The 22,279-nt window shown below is 37.8% G+C and overlaps 1 protein-coding gene across 3 annotated transcripts in view; it reads left to right on the forward strand.

Moving 5' to 3' along the window:
* Positions 1-21,191, forward strand: part of mbtps2 (membrane bound transcription factor peptidase, site 2) — a 43,403-nt gene extending 22,212 nt beyond the window's left edge. For 2 of the 3 annotated variants that reach the window (XM_012957021.3, XM_012957022.3), the window contains 5 exons: positions 9,636-9,816; positions 13,343-13,437; positions 18,213-18,408; positions 18,680-18,755; positions 20,559-21,191. In XM_012957021.3, coding sequence (XP_012812475.1) covers positions 9,636-9,816; positions 13,343-13,437; positions 18,213-18,408; positions 18,680-18,755; positions 20,559-20,781 — 771 coding nt within the window. In that variant the 3' untranslated portion in view covers positions 20,782-21,191. 3 annotated transcript variants of the gene reach the window in all.
* The last annotated feature ends 1,088 nt before the right edge of the window (positions 21,192-22,279 follow it).

Genomic DNA, 22,279 nt, shown 5'->3' on the forward strand with positions numbered 1-22,279 from the left:
GTTTGGTTCCAGCCATGTTAGGACAGCGGGGAGTGGATTGCAGGTGTCCTCCAGTGTTGTGATTCTATTTTCTGTTTCTCTTACCCGTTCGTGAATGCTTTGGAGGTCAGCTCGCAGGAGGGAGAGGTCGGTTTAGGAGAACTGGGTAGCGGCTTCTGGCTGTGACTGTGGTGGAGAGGGTGAGCCACTGTCGCTTATTTGGCTGCTTTTGAGTTTTCTGCCATTTTGTGGTGCGTGCCCAGCGAAATGTTCTAGCTTGGCAGCTGCTTCAGATTTATTTTTCTGGATTTTGCTGCCTCCCATCATGTAGTGGGTGCTTATTGCAGTTAGGGTGAGTGAAATTTGGTGTCTGCCACTGTTTTCAGGATGTGGTGCTTGGAGCTCAGAAAAAAAGCACTTCTGTTCAGGTTGCCATGTTGGCCATGCCCCCCATATAAGATCCATTCTTAGCAGATCTGAGAAGGCTGTACATATGCATGCATGAAGCCACAATCATTTTTTGTTCTATATTTTGAGCATATACAGGTTCTGATTGTCTCAAAAACTGTAATAAAAAAAATAAATCCTAGTGAAAAAATGTTAAACATGGCTTTTAGGCAAGTGAGAAAATACAGGGTGACTGAAATTAACTGTTAGCAAAGAGCTGATGCAAACATTGGTCTAAATGCCATCTTGGAGTCAGGAAGAATTTTTTTCCCCTTTCTTAGGCAAATAGAAAAGGCTTCAGATAGGGGTTTTCATCTTCCTCTGGATCAGCTAGCAGTTAGGGAGGTTTCATATAGACCAAAAAGGTTAAATGTGAGAGTGACCAAAGGAATATGTCAAAAGGAGAGAATGTCTCCATAGTGGGAGATATAAGTTCCAGGAAAGATGTCACTAAACAGAAAATATGTTTCTATGTTTTCTTTGGACCTGGAAGTTGGAGTGTTTTGGGAGAAACGGACAGACCAGACGCTCTATTCCATTGGTTCTGCTCACATATTGTTCAGTGGAAAGGTGTTTCATTTTCAGTTAGAATGTTAGGAACGTCTCCATGAGCGAGACAGGCAGGAAGGCATCTGCCTTTGGAAGGAATTTCCTAAGGGGCTGGGGATGCTGACTGCAGCTGCAAAAAGCATGACTGAGAGAATGATGGAGAAGGAGTAAATCCAGGGGGCTGAACAATGCCCCCAAAAAAATAATTTAAATTGGAATGCGTACAGGAATGAACCTTTTTTACTTGTTGGTAGTCCACAAGTAGTCCATGGGCCCAGGGTAGAAGGAACTCACCAAATATGTAGGTAACTCGAAGAGGCAGGACTGGATGTCAGTAAATAGTCTTAAGACTGAAGAAAATGTCTGTACACCTCATGCTTACCTGGCCACTGATTGTTTGCTTGTCGGGCAGCCACTGAGTAGCCGCTAGCAGAGGGAGCACACAGTAAAAAACTGTCTCTTTTATAAAATGGTGCAGAAATTTTATTTTCAAATAGAGAAACTGTATTTTCATTTTCTGATGCTATATTTCTTTAAGGCTTTCAGACTTCCAGTGGCCTTGCATTGTTTGCTTTTGTCTGCTGTTCTTTCCTTATATAGCATCCTTCATTTATTTTCACTTACGTATTTCAATTACTTTGAGTAATGCCTGAAGGGGTAGCTTATTGACTGCAGAACCATTCTCTATAGACTTCAATAAAGCAGTTAAATCTAGTTTTCTCAGTCATATAATATAACCTGTCTGAGTCACTTGCATAAATGCAAACACACTGAGCAGAAATGGTTTATGCACACATTAAACTGTTCCCTCTCAATTTTGAGAAGATAACTGTTAATAGCTATGTAAATGCACTTTGCACTTGTATATGAAGAATTGTCTTGCTTCCCACACTGCAAGCAAAATCAATATCAGACTCATAAGTCTCAGGACTATAACAAAAACAGGCCTGAAAATGAGTTTAATTCCTGCATCAGTTGCTTTTGAGATCAGTTAAGTCACCAGGGAACTTTTTTTCAAAGTTGAAAATATAATAGAAGTTTAAAAATATTGCCAAGTTTCGCAGGTTTGCCCAGTGTCAGAAACTTTTCTCTATTACAATTTTAATGCAATTTTGTCTTCTACTTTTTTTTACACTTAATCCTGCTTTAAAGGACCAAAATAGCACTGGAATTACTTAGGGAAATCCAATTCTTTCTTGTTGGGAGGATGGAGTTCTTCTGTCATTGATATTTTAATACCCATTGATCTGGTCACTGTATGTAAACTTCTAATGCAATAATGGGACTTTTTGCATTTCCCTGTATACTACTTTAACAACTGTTTCACTATCCTTCAGATTCAGAAACTGAATTTAAAAAAAAAAAAGACTTAAAATGGGGGGAAAAAACATTCACGGGATGAAGAGGGTTTTTTTTTTTTGGCAAAATGAGCCAAATTATGATTTAATATGGAAAGGAATATAAAGAAATGCAATTGAAATCCTAGAAATGGATATCCAGAATGCTGGACCTGGAGTTTTTTGGATAAGGAATATTTCCCTAATTTGGATCTTCATACCTTAAGTCTACTCAAAAATCATATAAACATTAAATAAACCCAATAGGATTGTTTTGCCTCCAATAAGGATTAGTAATATCTCAGTTGGGATCAAGTACAAGGTACTGTTTTATTATTACAGAGTAAAAGAAAATAATTTTTAAAAATCTTAATCGATTTAAATGGAGTCTATGGGTGACGATTCCCATAATTCAGAGCTCTTTAGGATAGTGGGTTTTCCATTACACATTCACTCTGCTATGTACATTTTCTCTCTTTCAGTCTTTTTCACACACACGTATATATTTTATTATGCATTCTTTCATAGTTATGGATTTGTTTGTTTATATGTTTTCTGTTCATTTTGTGCAGCACAGGAAAGCTATTTTAGCAGTAAGATTTATTCATCAACCTGTAACAAACAGCTCTTACACGTAATCTTAAATCCAGGCCTTTTAGGGGTCCTTGATTGGTTTATAGATTATCCTTTCTTGAACGCAGATGAATTGAACAAAGGTCATGCAGATGGTCAGTCATATTAACTGACTAATCTTTTTCAACCACATAATCTTTCATTTCAGGCATGGTAGGGTTGCTTACAGCCTGATTTGGGCCCTGCTGGTGTGTGTGCTATGATGTGGCTTCTCTGTGAGGTTTAATCTTCAGAGACTGAGTACAAAAATACGCTAAAGATAAACTTTTCGAAACATATAAGAATATTCTGTAATATGAAATTACTAATGTAAATAATTTTTTGACTCGGATAATGATACACATACAGATAGATAGATTTAGATGACATTTTTTGCTATTGACTAAGGGAAAAAAAAGAATTTCCTGGGGAAATATGGTTCTTTTATCTAAAAAAGTATAGAGGTTTGCACTTTTATAACTGACCATTGGGTTAGGAGCCGTGAGGTAAAATGAGGTTGAGAAGCATTTGTCACAAAAATGAATTTGACCCTAAAGTGAAGCTTTCTGAGGAGAGGGGAGGGGATGCAACCTTACAAAACTGGTGGTCCTATACATAATTGGCATGTGCAGGGCACTCTAGATGCAAAACAAAAAGTAATTTGTTAAGAACAGGCAGGTTTCCGCTATTAAAGGGATCCTGTCGCCCTAAGAAATAATTCCAAATTATTTTATTGTGTTAGTTGAGAAAAAATATTATAAATCTTGTTGTCCTCGATTTCATAATCACAGCAAACAGGCATGTGCCATTTTGTGGACACTGTTAATTAATACAGGCTTTTCATCTTCCCAAAACCTTGTTTAAGTGATAGGTGTAGCCTTCCAGAATGGAGTGGAAATATCAGCCCGAAGGAAAGGTATCAGACAACTATAGAAATGTCTGTAGATAAGTCTCACACTCTACCCCCAAACCTCAGTCCTATCTGTGTTGGGCTTTTCTACCCAGGGGGTTTAGTTCTCCTTTAATACTGTTGTACGCCATAACATATCATAAGCAGCAGGCTGTTCATGGAGTAGCACTCACATATTTTGCCCGATTAGAGATAAAACAGAAACTAGTAGTACAGTCTGATAACCGTGTTTATCTATAAATATGCAGGCTAAATTTTCTAAACATTTGTTTTGCTGTCAAATAATAATAGAGAGACACTGGTCTGGGGCATTACTGGTTCTGCTTGTAGTAATATCCCCTGTGGAACCTGTTGGAACCTGTGAAACATGTGGAACCTGTTATCGTTACCACAGTAGAAAAACCCTATAGCTAATGGCTTGAGGTGTGTTGGCCACCACTGTAATTGGCAAATCACCACTAGTGATTTATGAGCAATGTTCTGCCTAAAGCACATGTAGCAGTGACAGGTGGACCTTTACTTGAGAGTTTCTGAGCAGTGTTCTATCTGCCACCACTATATGTGCTTTAGGCAGCACATTTTTCATTAATATCTTTGGGAAGTGGTGGCAAACCAATAGGTTTGTTTTGACTGCTTTTGTTTTTGACCTGAATTACAGTGGCGGTTACCTCTAAAGACAAAAGATAATGTAGCGCATTGAAGATATTACCATAAAATGTTATCAAATAATCTATTCACTTGTATGAGAAAAGGGTAGTTCACTTTTAACTTATATTTTTGTATGATGCGGATATTCATATTCTAAGATCATTTGCAGTTGGTCTTTTTTATGGTTTTTCAGTTATTTAGATTCTTGTTTAGCAACTCTCCATTTTGGTTGCTAGGGTCTTAGTTACCCACGCAACCAGGCAGTGGTTTAAATAAGTGATAGGTGTATGAATTGGAGAGGGCCTGCATAGAAAGAAAAAAAGTAACAATTACAATAAAATTGTATCCTGACAAAGCAATAGTATTTAACTGTTGGGGTCAGAACCCCCCTTTTAAAAACTTAAAGTAGACATATAATATAAAAATTAAGAATGTACCAGTGAATTATACCCTTCTAAATATAAAAGGATTGTGCTTGAAAAAAGTTGTGTTTCAGACTGATTTATTGCGAAATTCCCCCAAAACCCTACTAGTCCCGCCCATCTGTTCCACTTCCTGCTGGCGGAATTCTCTGGATGTGCAGGGGAGCTGGTGGCACTCAGTACACTGCACTTTAGGATAGGAACCAATCAGCTGCTAGGCTGACCTAATAGGGAACCAAAGCCTGTCTTTGCTTGTGTGAGTGCAAGGCTGTGATTGGCTATCCCCCTCCTGTGCTTCTGGCAGGGACCCTTAGGACACGCCCACCCCTTATTTGAAAAACGGACAGAGACCGGATAGAATCTATTGGGAACTCCAATAAAGGGGCAATTTTTACAGACTGTATTCAATTGTAGACCAATGCGAAACCAGCCCCATATATTATTCATAATTGCCTACCTTTTCCATTTATCCAATATGTCTTCTTTAAAATAGTCAGAGGAGGAAGGCAGTATTTCTAAGAATAGGGTATTCTTTAAAAGGTGAAGCACCCCTCTAATAAGGATTTTGTGAAAAGGGTTTTTAAAGGAGAAAGAAAAGATAAAAATTAAGTAAGCTTTATCTGAAAGGTCTATGTAAATACAGCCATAAGCACTCACAGAAATGTTCTCTTTTAAAAGAAACAGGTTTCTTGTCTCTTTGTTTTCCTGTGCAAGAGTCTGCGCAGCTCTCTCCCCTCTCTTTTGCTCCCCCTCCCTCAAGAATGCTAAGAACTCCCCCCCCCCCCCCTTAGGAATGTGTGATCTGAGCCAATCAGCAGGACTCATAGGGGCACATTTACTAACCCACGAACGGGTCGAAATGAGTCCGATTGCGTTTTTTTCGTAAAGATCGGTATTTTGCGATTTTTTCGTATTTTTTGCGTTTTTTTCGGCGTCTTTACGAATTTTTCGTTACCAATACGATTTTTGCGTAAAAACGCGAGTTTTTCGTAGCCATTACGAAAGTTGCGTAAAATCTTGCGATTTTTCGTAGCGTTAAAACTTGCGCAAAAAGTTGCGCTTTTTTCGTAGCGTTAAAACTTACGGGAAACTTCGCACCTTTAAAGTTTTAACGCTACGAAAAAGGCGCAACTTTTCGCGTAAGTTTTAACGCTACGGAAAAAGCGCAAGATTTTACGCAACTTTCGTAAAGGCTACGAAAAACTCGCGTTTTTACGCAAAAATCGTATTGGTAACGAAAAATTCGTAAAGACGCCGAAAAAATCGCAAAACATACGAAAAAGTCGCAAAATGTTCGTTTTCAAGTTGGAACTTTTTCAATTCGGGTCGGATTCGTGGGTTAGTAAATCAGCCCCCTAGTCTTACACACTGAGCATGTACACCGCTCTTGATGCAGGAGCGAGGCATTATGGGAATTTTCTTTACAGAGCTCAGGGTTTTTTTTCCCCTATGAGGCGTCTTATCATCTGAACAGGAGAAATATGGGGAGACTTAAGGGCACAATTGAGAGAACTGAAGGTATGCCTGCAGCTTGAGATTAACTCTTTATTAGCATTTCCTTCTTCTTTAATTCTTTAAACGTTTTCTCCCAATACAATTTTATTGATTTCACATCTGTGTCTGTTCCAATACACATTTTAAAGGCAGAAATTGATTACCTGAGACAAGCAGGCTCCAGCTTTATTGGAAATGGTTCAACGCTTACATTTGCAGCCATTATAAAACTGCCCCTGTTCATCACACCCCACTGACATATTTTGTGTTATGACTAGGGAGAGCTGCTGATTTGTCGCCTTATTGCCCTGTGTATAACGCCAAAATGACAGCGTGATCTACGAAAATATGGCCTGAAGTCTGCTAGATATCTATTAGGCTGGTTTAAAAATCCAGCAGCAGAGTCTTCCCCTTGTGAAGATGTAAGCAGATTAGCAGAGTAATAATGGCTTTTCCTTTTAAAGCCCTCCTAAACAGATATTTTAGGAAAAATATTCATTAAGGTTTGGAAAAAAAAACCTGGTTAAGAAAATGTTTCTCTGTTTCCTTTTTGTTTTAATCCATATTTAATTAGCCTGAGTACCCAGCAACCTAGGAACTTGCTTAAAGATTGCTAAGCAATTCCTTGCTAATTCTCTACTGTTTATTAGAAGAATGTGATCATGATCAGTAATACTTCTGCAAAGCACCTAAGTGCCTTCCCCAACTTGTAAACTATAAAAATACACTTTAATTATATCCTACTAATAACGTGATGGAGGCAGCAGTAGTATATAATTAGCCAGTTACACACAAATATTCACATATATCTAATTTCTCTGCCATATTCTTGGCAATCATACACGCTGGCCAGAGGCCAAACAACCTACCAATATAATTTTAGGAAATTTAGGAAACCCCACCTAAAGACCAGGCAGAACCAAGCCCAGTATTCAGGGTAGATGTGATAACGACTGGTACCCAATGTAATAAATCACCTTGTTATAAGAGTTTAATTTTAAGTTGTAATTCCATTTGTGTGTGCTACAATTGTCAAAAGCTGTCAAATCTTTCATAATAAGCTGTAAAGCATATATAGTAATAAGGCAGGAAAGCATGCTGTTCTAAAACAATAAAAGGCAGGTCTTTTTTATGCCATTTCTGCACACTTTATAAACATACCAGGGTAATGTAAAAAAAAAGTCTAATGTTTACCCATATCAAGTAACCCATAGCAACCAATGAAATGATTGCAAACACTTTTTGGGGAAATGTTAACTACTGATTGGTTGCTATGGTTATTACATTGCCTCATAATTTGCTATTTTATCCATACCTAATATGCTTATATCCTTCATTAACGTATAGAGCACTATAAAAAAAACACAACTGGTGCAAAGCTGGGTCTCATGCAGGTTTATGTAAGTGTTTTGTAGTTCAACCCATAAGGTTTAGATGCTCAATTGTACCCTTACATATAAATAAGATCCACATAGGACTGAGAGAACAAACCTGCTATATACCTGAATGAATACCTTTTGCTGACTCATGTTGCAAGCCAGTGCTGTCCAGCTAATTTAGCCCTAAAATTCTCAAAGAGCTCCATAGACCTTGCATGACTTCATAATGGTCTTATAATTCAGTGCTTAAACATTTGATGTTTTGGATGTTAAACTGTGTGTAGGGATTGGATGTTCATTCATTCATTTAGTAAAAGAGGCAATAATGATCTATGACGTGGAAATGGAGTGACATAGCTCATGAGACATGGTAGAATAACAAGCCTAATACAAGTAAAGCCTAATTCACTGGGGGTGGGGGGGCAGCTTTGTAAATAAAGTGCTGCATGCCCACCTTCCTTTCTCTATCAGTCCCTTGCAAAAAACATAATAAGTAATTTCTCTGTAGTGTAAATTACATGCTTTTTATATCACTTAGTTCTATGTGTTTGCTTTTAACTAATATTAGAAGATGTTTGCAATCTCATGGTGATTTGTCTTAAGGAACATGCACAGTAGTCAAGGATCCTACAAGAATCCTATACAGGCATTATAAGCAAAGGCAGCAGTCAGTTCAGCTGTTGCTGAATTAAGCTTGTTAGGCAAAGCTCGCCATGATAGTCATGTTGGAAAAACGTTCTTGGCTAATTTTAAACATTTGCTGTAATATCCAGAAACAATAATACTTATGGCATGTTCCTATACTATGGGCCTGGGCTTCAAAATGGGTTGCAATGCTGTTTCAGTTGGCAGTATTTTCTCCTATATTGGAAAATAGTAATTAGTAGGAAAATACATGGTTACATCTAAGATCAATCATGGCTCAGGTCATTGACTTTTATCCAGATTGTTCCCTATCGCTTAACTATTTACACTTTTTGCCATGTTCTCCCAACTATGGCCCTTTGTAAAGCCTTCTTTAGGTAATGCAATAAAGAATGCAAACTCTGACTTTTTTATAGGGATGCACCGAATTAAGGATTCAGTTTGGGATTTGGCTGAATCCATGTGACTGGCTGAATTGAATCTGAATCCTTAAAATCACATTACTTTTTGTCACGTAAACATGAAAGCTGAAAATGTTTTACTCTCTTTAACCTTTCCGTGGCCTTATTTGTGTATGCATCCCTATTTCTTTACAAAAAGATAAAGCACCTAGGTTGTTGGTATGATTTTTTACTGATAACTGTATATTTGCTGTATGATTAAGCCAGCAGGAAAATACCTGTGTAGTTGTCTAAAGAATTATGAAAGCTCTTATGCTTATACAGCCAACACACCCTGACACATTCTGTTATATAGCAGACAAATCAGAATTTTACCTATGTACTTGATGTTAATTTTTGAGTTTCTGAGACATATTATTCCTGTCTGTTTTTGACTTTTAATGTCTGCTTTATATATGTATGTCTAGAAAAATAGCCACAATTTTGTTTGTTGAGCTAAGTAGTACCTTGGACTTTTATCCATTGGTTGAGCATGTTATGAATAAGGTTAACAAATATTACACAACCTCTACATGGGATGAAATTGAAAATATCTTGCTACAAAGTCTAATGCAAACAAAGTTTTTACTAATGAAAAAGGAGAATATGGGACATTCAAAAGCTTTGCCAAATCATACTTTATATGTAAGGTCAGACAAGTTATGGTGAACACATCTAGTGGGCAGCACTGTCACAAGTTGCTACCTAGGTTGGTTTCTAAAATGCTTGTTTTCATCTATATCATTAATGATATATTTGTTATTTACGTTCAGGACTCTCCTGCAAGTGGGCCAAGAGGGCTTTTTGTTCAGGACCTGATCACCCATGTGCAAGACTGCCAGGTGACTGGTGTGGATGACTGGCATACATGTCTTACAGAGATCTCACAGATGCCACAGATTGGTTATTGTATAAACACAGCCACTCTCCAACAACTTCAGTTTCCTAGCAGAGGTACAAAATATGTGTATTCAAAATGTTTTGTCTGTTACTAATGACAGTGCAGGAGCCTGCACTACATATTAGAACTGCTTTCAGGTAACCTATTGTTTCTCCACTCTCATGTAACTGGAGGAATCCCAAGCCAGACTTGGATTTCTTACTATTGAGTGCTATTCTACTGGGAGCTGCTATCTTGCTACCTTCCCATTGTTCTGCTGATCAGCTGAGGATATCACTACAACTTGCAGCTTAGCAGTAAAGTGTGACTGAAGTTTATCAGAGCACAGGTCACATGGCTGTTGCACCCTGGGAAATGGAGAGTATGGCTAGCCTTATGTGAAATTAAAAAATGAAATATAAAAAAAATCTGTTTGCGTTTTTAAAAAATGGATTCCAATGCAGGATTCTGCTGGAAGAAGCTCTATTAACTGATGTGTTTTGAAAAAAAAAAAAAACATGTTTTACAATGACAGTAAGTATTCCTTCAATTCAGGTTAACCTGTTCCTATTTACCAGTTTCTAATTAAATATGCTTCTGGGTTTAAGCAGATTTTGTAACCTGATGTTGTCTACATTACATCTACTTTTCCCCTTTAGTCTCTAATCACTAGCTGCCTGTTTGTTCTGTTCTCACAGATATTTAACAGCCATCTTATACATTTCTAGAACAGAGTTCATGCTTTGCCCATAAGCCACCACGTATGTAGAACTGTAAATTTCTCCATCACTCCAAACCTACAGGATCACTGCTTAAATGCCTTTCTTTATTCTATACTCTATCCTGTTGCTTCCAGCTATGCACATTGCCATAATATGTTCATATCCAAGGCACTCCAATGCTGGCTACATGCAGTAAATGGTTTAGTATTCCGTTTCAGATATTCTGTATTTCTTTATAACCTCCTTTTATTCTGTCCTTCAGAATACTGCCATACCTCTAGAACTTGCATGCCCCATACAAATCTGTTAAATTTACCTGCTTTTTAGAAAAGAAAATAATCTTTAGAAAAGCAATGCCCTTCACCTTTGCTTTAACAAGCAACAAGTTCTTATATCACTTTAGTGTTCATCTAATGACTTAACCTTGGATTGTCTCTAGTATTCTTGCTCCTCCAATGAAACTTGCCGCAGACTTATGTTTTAGTTGCTACCCACTCCCATAATGTAGTGGTGTTCAAACCCCACTTTGCATTCAAACATTCAAGTATATGAAAAACATGACTGTAAACAGGGTTGTCCAGCTGGAGAGCTGAGGGCTGGATGTGGCCCTCTAAAACATTTTGTTGGGCCCAAGACAGTTCAAGAGCTCCACTGACCCCTTTGGATGTTATCATTTTATTGTATCATTATACTAGCCCCTTTACCATATAGTATAATAAATAACTGGCCCACTAATTAGAAACAGCAGACCAGCATTGCTTTGAATTATAAGCAATACTTTAACATTAAAAGTTTATAACAAGCTTTTTACAACCTGCAAGGGCAGTGCTGTTCAGCAAAATTGCCACAGTTGTTGCCTAAATAATGCCACTAGTTAAAGGTACTGCATAGTTGTACTGCAATGTCTGTTCATTTTAAATAATCACGTGCAAGTGCACCTTTTGACAGAGGGGAACCATAGAGCTACGGCCAGCCTTGAAGCTGGTGGTAGCTCCAAGGTTCCAACAGCTTCCTATGTGAATAGCCAAAGCGAACTCTCACCTAAAGAATCGGGCGTCATTTTGATGCCGGTAGTGATGCCAACCAGACTGGAATGATGCTTGTAATTATGGGTAAAATTGCTGGCAATTGAGTCTTTGACTTTGAAATTCAGAACTCCTTAAGTAAATCAAACCTATTATGTCTTCTCAATGCCAAATCACTGAACTCAGCACTTAATGTTTATTATGCTGGCCCTTGTTTTATTTTGAAAAGAGCCACTTGCTAGCCACAATTTTCACAAAACTTAGTAACAGACGCTCCTACATACACTCTAGCCTAATGCCGCTCCATTTATTTAGTAGTTGCATTATTGCATTTGGTCTTTTTTGTACTAGAGCCTGCCAATTATTCGAGTACTGAAAGCATTATGCTTTCACTGTGCCTAACTGTTCTGGCCTTTGATATGAAAAGCTTGTTAATCAAGTTTTCTTTAGCCTAAATATTGGTTTCACACTTACACTTACTTGACTCACATGTCACCCTACATATTCACTTGTTGTAATTATGCCTATACAAACAGTCCCCAGCTCCAAAACAACACAATTGAGTGTTCTTTGTATTACATGCTAAATTGCACACCGTGTAAATAAAGGTCCTGAAGGCCATTTGTTTTGGACTTTTTGCCCCTAGTACTTTTTGTATAAAAAAACCCTTTGCTGCATACAGGAACAGCATGAAACTGCTAGCTGCAAATAGGATGATTTTCTCTAGGGATGCCCTGAATCCAGGATTCTTTTTGCAGGATTCAGCTTTCACAAAAATTTTAGAGGCAGATTTACAGTGTTCATTGAGGGTCAGGTTCTGGTAAAACAATGCATGCAATTAAATAAAAAACACAATCGTGGATTTAAGAAACCCGTCATGGACAAAAAAATCCTTTCACTCACTGAACTCAGTAAGAAATCACTTGCACATTTTCTATATCATTTTATCTGAACGCGACCCTTGGTTAATAAGAAATCTTAGGGGCAGATTTATCAAAATGTGAGCTCACCGCAAAAAAATCACCCACTTTCTATTCATTCCTATGGGATTTTTAACAACATATTTATCAATGGTCAACTCCAATTTTCACCCATTGATAAATACTCTTCTAAAAATCCCATAGGAATGAATAGAAGGTGGGTGAGTTTTTATTTATTAAGCTCTAAACTCACATTTTGATAAATCTGCCCCCTAGTTTTCTGCTGAAGTCATGACATTCAAAGATACGGAGTGAATATGATAATTTTTTATACACAGGTGATACATTTATTTTTTTTTTTTTAATTTAAATATTCACATTAGGGTTAGGGTTCCATATTCTGCCAAATCTTTTTTGTGAAACGTATAAATTCGATGCATTCTTGATTTTTATTCATACTGTATGAAGCCAGGACTAGATTGGTTTTCTCCTGTCCAGTAACTGGCGCCAGCACACTAACCTTGTTGTTCAGCTCTGCCTTAGAAGGCCCTCTCCAATGCAGGGAAGCACATTTGTTCCTGGGAGCATAAGATGGATTGGGGTCTGTGGCCTATATTTCATTTTATTAATTCTTTAAAGAACTCTTTCATTAAAGACGTGAATGAATTTCACCAGTTTAGAGAATACAACAAATTAAATATATATAAGCAAAGGCAGCTTTAAATACTACAGTTTCACTATATCACCATAAATGCTCAGATGATGTGAAATATTTATCCTGATATTTTCTTTACTAGCCATTGTAATATGTGTCCAGACGTTTTTTAACCTTTAAATTTTGAATGAAATCTGAAGAAGAGAATGTCTTTGTTGGTAGGTATATATTTTGTGCAGTAAGTATGTTATGCAGTGATATCATTTTTCATCTTCTAGTGTACAGGCGACTGGATGGTTCCATTGAATGCTGCAATAACAATAGCCTTTCTGACATATGTTTCTCATATAACAGTAACAGCAATCAACAGCAGGTAAGATTTCACATTTGTGCCATTGAGATGTATGTATATTTTTGGCTTCATAGTTATACATTGTATACACAGCATTGTACATTAAAGCAATACATGAATGGAACATCAATGAAGCATTAGAACAAAAATAAATTAAACTATTACATTCAAGTAAGAATGCACAGAATCTATAATAAGGAACCTAATTTGAAACCTCTTTTAAATATTATTGTTTGCGATAGATACAAATTTTTGTCTTAAAGGAAAAGGAAAGGCTAATAAAGAGTTAATCTCAAGCTTCAGGCATACCTTCAGTTCTCTCAATAGTGCCCTTAAGTCTCCCCATATTTCACCTGAAGAAAAAATGCTGAGCTGTGTGAAGAAGGTTCCCATAATGCCTCACTCCTGCATGGAGACCCAGACCAAGTGTACATGCTCAGTTAGTAAGACTATGAGGAAGCTTCCTGCTGATTGGCTCAGATCCATTTTCCTAAGGGGGGGGAGTGAGTTCTTAGCATTCTTGTGGGAGCATTCTTTAATTTGTTCAGGACTTGAAAGTTACATGTTTTGCCAAACCAAATTTAAACCTAAGGGATTCTGTGCATCCAAGCATTCGGGAGTAAGTAGCGTTAAAAGGCACAACAGGAAGGAGGTCCCTGCCATGGAAGCTTGACTCTAAATGAATTAATTAAACCTATTTTCTACTATCTCCCTGAAGTCCACAAAGCCAATAGGACACCTGTAAGGATGCACATCATCTCAGAAAGTGGGTTTTTTAATGAACATCTCTGAAGCCTTTTGGGCCATTCAGCCTATTACAAAGCCTTGACGAAGTCTGCTTGTGCCTTATGAATACAGCAGTTTTCTGTTATATCTACAGAATGAGCAGCCCCCCCCTTTAGTGTGAGACTAAACATATTTCTACAAGGTCAGGTTCAGAACATGTGGGAGGCAAAAATGTGTATGTGTGTGTATATATATATATATATATATATATATATATATATATATATATATATATTTATAGTTGAATGTGCTGACAACAAAATCATGCAAAAATTATTAATGGAAATCAAATTTATTAACCAATGGAGGTCATGCTCTGGACACTACACTGACAGACACAGCAAACCTTCTTGCGACAGCTCGCATTGATGTGCCATCCTGGATGAGCTGCACTACCTGAGCCATTTATGTGTGTGCATGCCCAGGCGTTGTAGGGAGGTCATACAGGCACTTGGCCACACACACTACTGAGCCTCATTTTGACTTGTTTTAAAGAGATACTGGCACCAGAAATTAAACTGTTTTTAAATATATCAGAAACATATATCATAACGTTGTCTTTGAATGAGCTTTATAATTTTGCTTTAAATGTATTTGCCCAATGCTTTTACATTACCTATCTGATCACTCAAGTCCCTCTATGAGGGGGCTGCCATATTTATGCTGCAGGAGCCCGTTAGCATTAGAAGCCATATTGTCGTATTTTTGTGTTCCCTTTATTTTTTTGAGCAGTGTATACACACACAAACACACACCGCACAGTGAAATCATATATAGAATTCAGTATAAACTATAGCAAAGAAGGGAAAGTTGTGCTTACTAAATTTTAAACCATTAGGTGGGGTTTGACCACAAATTTGTATAGAGAGCAACACAAGGTCCTCTGCACTCACCCATTATAAGGGATGCACTGTATCCAGGATTCAGTTTGGTATTCGGACAAGATTCTGCCTATTTCGGCAGGATTTGGATTCGGCCGAATTGAATCAGAATCCTAAAAATCATGTAAATTTTTGTCATGTGAACATGGAAGTTGCACTTTTTGTCTGTGTGCGCTGCGTTCGGCACTCTTTGACCCTTCTGTATCCTAACTTATATATGTAAATTAGGATTTGGTTCAATATTCGTCTGAATCCTTTACGAAGGATTCGGGGTTCAGCTGAACCCGAAAATAATGGATTGAGTGCATCCCTAATAAAAACTACAGTTTTATGGTAAATTCAGTGTTTTATATCAAGAAATGTGAGTTGGGCATGGGGTCTAAATTTATCCTTCCTTTACCAACCTATACATGGGTTAGCACAGTGCGCCCCGTGATCTGGGTGGCCCCCAACCTGTCTGGCTCCTGTGATTACCTTTGTGTAAGCTTTAAATGGTATCAGTAATAAGATAAACTGGCCTTCTGCATTGTTCACATCTTAGATTCAGGCTGTAAACCCTTGTGTTGTTTATACATGTAATCCCCTGTACTGTTCACAATTTTCACTGCATTGTTCACACCTCAGGCTCAGACTGTAAGCCCCCACATTGTTCACACCTCAGACAGACTGTAGGAGCAGTGGCAGCATTGTTTCACTGTATTTACTGACTGCTCTATGCTGCCTGTGTGTGTGACACAGGCAGCAAAGGTCAGAGAGAGTATGGCACACAGGCAGCATAGGGCAGGCAGAGTATGGCACACACAGGCAGCATAAGGTGGGCAGAGTATGGCACACACAGACAGCATAAGGTGGGCAAAGTATGGCACACAGGCAGGGTAGGCCAGGCAGAGTATGGCACACACAGGCAGCATAGGGCAGGCAGAGTATGGCACACACTGGCAGTACTCTGCCTGCCCTATGCTGCCTGTGGGAGGTAAACCTAGCAGGGTTTGATCTAGGAGTTTATCATTTGGAAATAGTTGTTAGGGGGTCCCTAAGGTGTGTAATTATAAGCTGGGGGTTGCTGTGCTATCCACAGGGGAGGGGGAGGCATATGGATTTAAGGGTATGACATAATATAATTCTTTCACATATGAATGAAGGGTGATATCCCTACAGTGAGCACCAATCGTTTAGGACTTTGCTGCGCTACCACCATTAATGTGGGTATGGTCTTAAAAGCTCTTGTGATAACATGGGTGTGGTTTAAAGTGGGTGCAGTTAAAAAAAGATGAGTGGTCAAAACTGGCTTCCACTATCGGCCCTCCACCATATAGGCCAGAAAAATTCCAGCCCTCGGTACCACAGATGTTGGACTTCACTGGTTAGTGAAAGGAGGACCACATCTCTGGAGACATGAACAAACCCTTGCATTGTATTGATGATTTTACTAAATTTAGCAGGGAAATTGTTCCCATTTCCAAGTATTTGTGAAGAACTTCAATTGTAATAAACTGAAATCAAATGATATGTTAGCCCCTTAAAGGGGTTTTTCATCTTTGAGTTAACTTTTAGTATGATGTAGAGAGTAATATTCTGAGACAATTTGCAATTGGTCTTCATATTTTATTATTTGTAGTTCTACGGTTCCGGCCGAACCAACTCTGAATTAGCATAAATTAGCATATGCTAAATACATTCGGAAAGGGTTAAATGGTCAGGGGGAAAAAAATTCCGGTCCCAATTAGCATATGCTAATTCGGTTCAGGATTCGGCAGAATCCGTCGGGGGGTTCGGGGGTTTGGCCAAACCCAAGAAAGTGGGTTCGGTGCATCCCTAGTAACAATATCATTAAAACTGTTGCCTCACACAGAAATATTTATTTGCCTGCCGGGGTCAGTGACCCCCATTTAAAAGCTACAAAAAGTTTGAAGAAGAAGGCAAATAATTCACAATAACTATAACAAAATAAATAATTAAGACCAATTCAAAAGTTGCTTAAAATTGTTCATTCTATAACATACTAAAAGTTAATTTAAAGGTGAACAACCCCTTTAATAGATATTAAACATTGTAATGGAACTACCTTACTGTGCCACTTTATGTCACGGTAATTGCCTTATTTGAGTTATTCCTATGTGGCACAAGAATCTGTATACAATTTTCTTGTGTCCAAGCACCCAGTAATATATAGAACAAATAACACAAAGTAAGGAGAAGAAGGATGGATGTGGCACTAATCCATCCAGTTTTCATTCCCTCCACACAGTCTGCCATTAATCCTCTGTATTGCTTTGTTAATCTCCTAAAAAGTCACCTTTGCTGAGATATCATCATGTTGACTACATCTATGACAACTCAGTTGAGATCCTAGGAAACTTAATTGGTTGGCTTGTTTTTAAAAACAAATGTTGCAGTTTTCCCAGGAGACAACCTCAACATAACATCATTATTTCTATCTCGCACAGGAACTGCAGCTCTAAACAAATAGGAACAAATATATATATATTTTTATAGGTTATAGTCAGGTCCAGAGGTACATGTTCTATATTCCTCATGATTATGAAAAATGTTAACCTAAATTTTGATCAGTTGATTTTAATTGTGGGTGCAGTAACCCCTTTTCTCAGAGTATATGGCAGCTTCCTGTGTGGAGGGGTTTCATACAGAAATATTATTGCTTGTATACTAGAAAGTATTGCAAGTTGTGCATTATATAAGCATAGAGAAACTTTGTCTAGATTAATTCTCAGATATAAACTTTATGCAACGTTAAAAAAAATTAGTTATTTTTAAGGGCATTGCCATATTGAGCAGATTCTCGGCCTGCGGATAAACACAGGCAAAAAATCCTCCCCTACGTTTCAAAAAGCTTATTGATTTGCCTGCACCTAGAGCCATTGTGTAGGCCCGGGGGCAGGCGCACCATTAAGTTTTTGGAGCGTAGGGGCAGATTCTTGGCGTTTGCTTTTCCACTCACCCGCACCCATTTGGCAGTGCCCTTAAGGCTGCAACTTTTAGTCAATTTTTAGAAAACCATTTCATTTCAGTTCATTTGACTTTTCATTTTAATCAATAGTTTTACCAGGCAGTCTATACTCCTATCATTGAAATAGTCAAAATTGATTGGCCACTGTTATTGGATTGCAGTTTGCTTGCCTACCAGCAAGAAAGTCTATACACAACAGTCAAGAATGTCGATCAAATATAGATTGTCAGAAGACTGATGCTGCCAGTGTCTGTGCTGTACCTTCCATTGAGAACCAAACTCGCTTGATCCGAGTGAAACATTCCCCTCAATTAGATATGTTGTTCATTGGATACCCCGTACATCTACAGTATGCAGGTAAGTAAATAATTGCCATAAGAGTTATGAAAGCAGATTTTAGCTGTATTTACTGTTAGTAGATTCAGCATACTAGCTGTACCATAATGGCTGCTTACAATTCTGAGCTTTCAGATTAGTTTGATACATTCTTTTTGCAGCTATTTCTCTACGGTGTCATCAGGGAACAAAGATGTGCTTGTTTGCCCCCGGCCTCACAAGTAGATCTAAACAGCTTTAATTAAGAGATGGTTTGTTTTGCAATTATTGGCTTTTATTTTTCTTCCAACAGTGAGCCTGAGCAGCTTTGTCCCACGATACAACTTTCTCAGCATAAGTCTTCCTGTGGTTATAGAGACTTTCTGCAAGTATCCTTTGGTACAGCTTACCCTTTACAGCACAACAGGAAAGGTGAAATGTAATGAAACATTAATACACATTGATCCTATATGAAACCAGTTGAAGCACCTTTCACAGATCAGTGTGCAGAAGTTAAGTAAAACTTTGTCTTTCCTGTACGATAGGAAACCGTTAAGAGAAAAAATACAGCTCTTATGAATTTATGTGTACACATAAAGTGCAGGAACAGCAAGGACTTTGGATTTAGTATTCTTGCTATGGATAAAAATAAATGTCTCCAAAGCTGGCCATACACACCAATATAACAATTTTCAGTGCCATGGCGATTGGTTGTTTAGTCGATCAGCCAGGTTAGAAAATTATAGTCAGATTAGGATAAACTTTGCACATGTATTGTGTATTGGACGAAATCCTTGGGGGACCTAAAATGGAAGTCACTTTGGTATGACTGGTTGAGAAGTGCCAACAATTTAATGTTAGTATTAGATTGTTGCATTTAAACGTACAATTGATATCTGAACATTCGCTGGTTGAAGATTAAAATCTGAAAGTGTATGGCCAATTTAAGATTCAGCGCCATAGCCATGTGCCATGTAAATAGCATAGCTAATTGTACATTTGCATAATTTGGCACCACTATAAAACAGGTAAGTAGGAATCTTGTTTGCTGATCACAGAGCCTCCATTGTTTAGGGAAAAAAGTGATATTATTTTGAAACTGAATGAACCATCAAAACATCAGATATTTTAGGTTGTGCGTCCCCCTGTGCGAGTACCTCTTGCGTAATTTCAAATCCTTAATGCTCAACCAAACTCCAAATCTAGTGTAGCTTTATAGGGGTTATTCACCTTTGAGGTAAATTTGCAATTGGTCTTTTTCCATTGTTTATGATTTTTTAAAATTATTTTTTAACTTTGTTTAGCAGCTCTCAAGTTTGGAATTTCAGCAATTATCTCCTCTACGGTTTAATTACTTTAGCAACCAGGCAGTGGTTTTAATGGACTGGAGAGGACTTGAATGGAAATACAGGTATGGGATACATTATCCGGAAACTGTTATCCAGAAAGCTCAGAATTACAGGAAGGCCATCTCCCATAGACCCCATTTTAATCAAATAATTCAAATTTTTAAAAATGATTTTCCTTTACTCTATAATAATAAAATAGTAACTTGTACTTAGTCCTAACTGCAATATAATTGCTTCTTTATTGGAGGCAAAACAATCCTATTGGGTTTAATTAATGTTTTAATGATTTTTAGACTGTGGTATAGAGATCGAAATTACAGGAAAGACATTTTATCTGAAAAATCCCAGGTCCCGAGCATTCTGGATAACAGGTCCCATACCTGTATAAATAATAAAATGTAACAAAAAATAAAATGTTTAGCTCACAGAGCAGAATTTTTTTTTAGCTGCTGGGGTCAGTGATCCCCATTTGAAAACTGCAAAGGGTCAGAAGAAGAATGCAAATAATTAAAAAAAAATGTAAAAAATAAATAATAAAGCCCAATTAAAGGTTGCTTAGAATTGGCTATTCTATAAAATACAAATGTTATAAAACATTACAACATGTCAGGGGTATTGTTATTTGGCTGAATCAAAAAGTGATATATTTGGCACCAGTACGTTTAAAGAGTGACAATGGAATTGTGGAGAGCAGGAAAACTTGTGTAGTAAGAAATACACTGCAGTATATGAAAACCTTTGTCTAGGTACAAATTAACAGGTTTATTCTGTAATTATATATTCTGTTTAATTTGTAACGGCATGTGACTGCTTTCAGTTGTATTCCTTTATTCCTTATCCTAGATATCTCATCTCTCTGTCTGGTGCCCTGGCTGTGATCAACGCTGTCCCTTGTTTTGCACTTGATGGGCAATGGATTTTAAACTCTTTCATCGAAGCCACACTAAGTTCTGTAATAGCTGAAAAACAAAACCGGGAGCTTTTGGCCTTTTTTATCCTCTTAGCAGGCAGTGCACTTTTAACTGCTAATGTAGTACTTGGACTCTGGATGGTTACAGCCCGGTAGTTTTTTTTTTTTTTTTACCTATTATCAGTCCTCAAACAGCAGAAAACTTGATTAGTCAATAATTAGTTTGTACTCACTGTATGCACCAGTTACAGTGTAAATCAACAGTGGCCGCAGTAAAAAAAAAAAGCAGTATATGTCTAACAATGAGACTTCTATAACTGGAATTCTATTGCACTTTTTTCCTTCTGTTGGAAACAGTAAATGGGGGGGTTTATAATGTAGTGAAGACAAATACAGTAAAAAGAACAGAAAGCAAATTATATCATGTGCTTCCACTTTCTTCCACCATTCTCTGACTGCAAAGTTATTTTTTATACTATTTTATATGGATCTTCCTAAATTCTAACTTAATCTGTCAGATACATTATCTTCTCCAATAAAGGCACAAGTCCTGCTGTGGAAGCCGATGCTGAATGTTTGATTAATCAACTGGGACTTAGTGATAAGAAATGTACATCTTTGGTTTGACTGTAAGGGCCGTGGCAGACGGGGAGATTAGTCGGTGCACGACAAATCTACCTTGTTGCGGGCGACTAATGTACCGGCTAGAACATAAATCGCAGATGGGATGCCATACACGGCTCCAAAATCACCGAAGTTTCCTCTCAAGGCAACTTCGCCGATTTCGGCAAATCGCCACGCTGCGTATGCCATCCCACAAGCGATTTACATTGTAGCTGTTGGGATGGCATTTCGGGGAGATTAGTCGCCTGCAACAAGGGAGATTTGTTGCGGGCGACTAATTTCCCCGCCTCTCACGGCCCTAAAGCTACAGTAATCCCTATGAAAGGCATTTTAACCTGGCATAAGGTAGACAATGCATTCATACACCCACTGACTTCTTTTACAATGTACCTGTGCCTAGCAAATTTGGACTTGCCCCTAGTAAATATCACTTTCCTTGTCCTTTAAGGTCCCCTTCCACTAATGCATTCTGGCTGTATTGTGCTTAAAACCAAATTAATACTCACCATGATCAAAGCCAGATGCTCTGTTTTCAATGAAGCATGTCAGCATATACAAGGGATAAATTAATAGTATGTCCAGCCAAAGAAATAATGGCCAATACAAAGGGCACTTATTATAGCAATAGCACTTACATATTCAAAGCTATAAAAATTTGCATTGTAGAACTTGATAAATGTAATCATAAATTCCATTTGAGTCATTGAAAATCAAATATCCATTTGGTCTTTGTAAAAAGGTTTGTCTCTGACATGGTTAGGAAGGCAGTTATACTAAAAAACATTATTTTATTATTATTTAAATAGTTTAAATCACATTCCTCACCATGAACATCAGTCCCTGTCTCATTCACACACGCTAGGGCTAGTTTGATCAAGAGCTAGTTTTGGCCACATTTTGGAGTGTGAGAGGAAACCAAGAGTGTTCAAATAAAACCCACACAAGTACAGGGACATACAGTCTCCTTGCAGAATGGATCAACTCGTGTTGCCCATATACTGCATGCAATTCATCAGAGTAGGCAACATTT

This window comes from Xenopus tropicalis, chromosome 2, assembly GCF_000004195.4.
Source record: "Xenopus tropicalis strain Nigerian chromosome 2, UCB_Xtro_10.0, whole genome shotgun sequence".
Taxonomy (NCBI): domain Eukaryota; kingdom Metazoa; phylum Chordata; class Amphibia; order Anura; family Pipidae; genus Xenopus; species Xenopus tropicalis.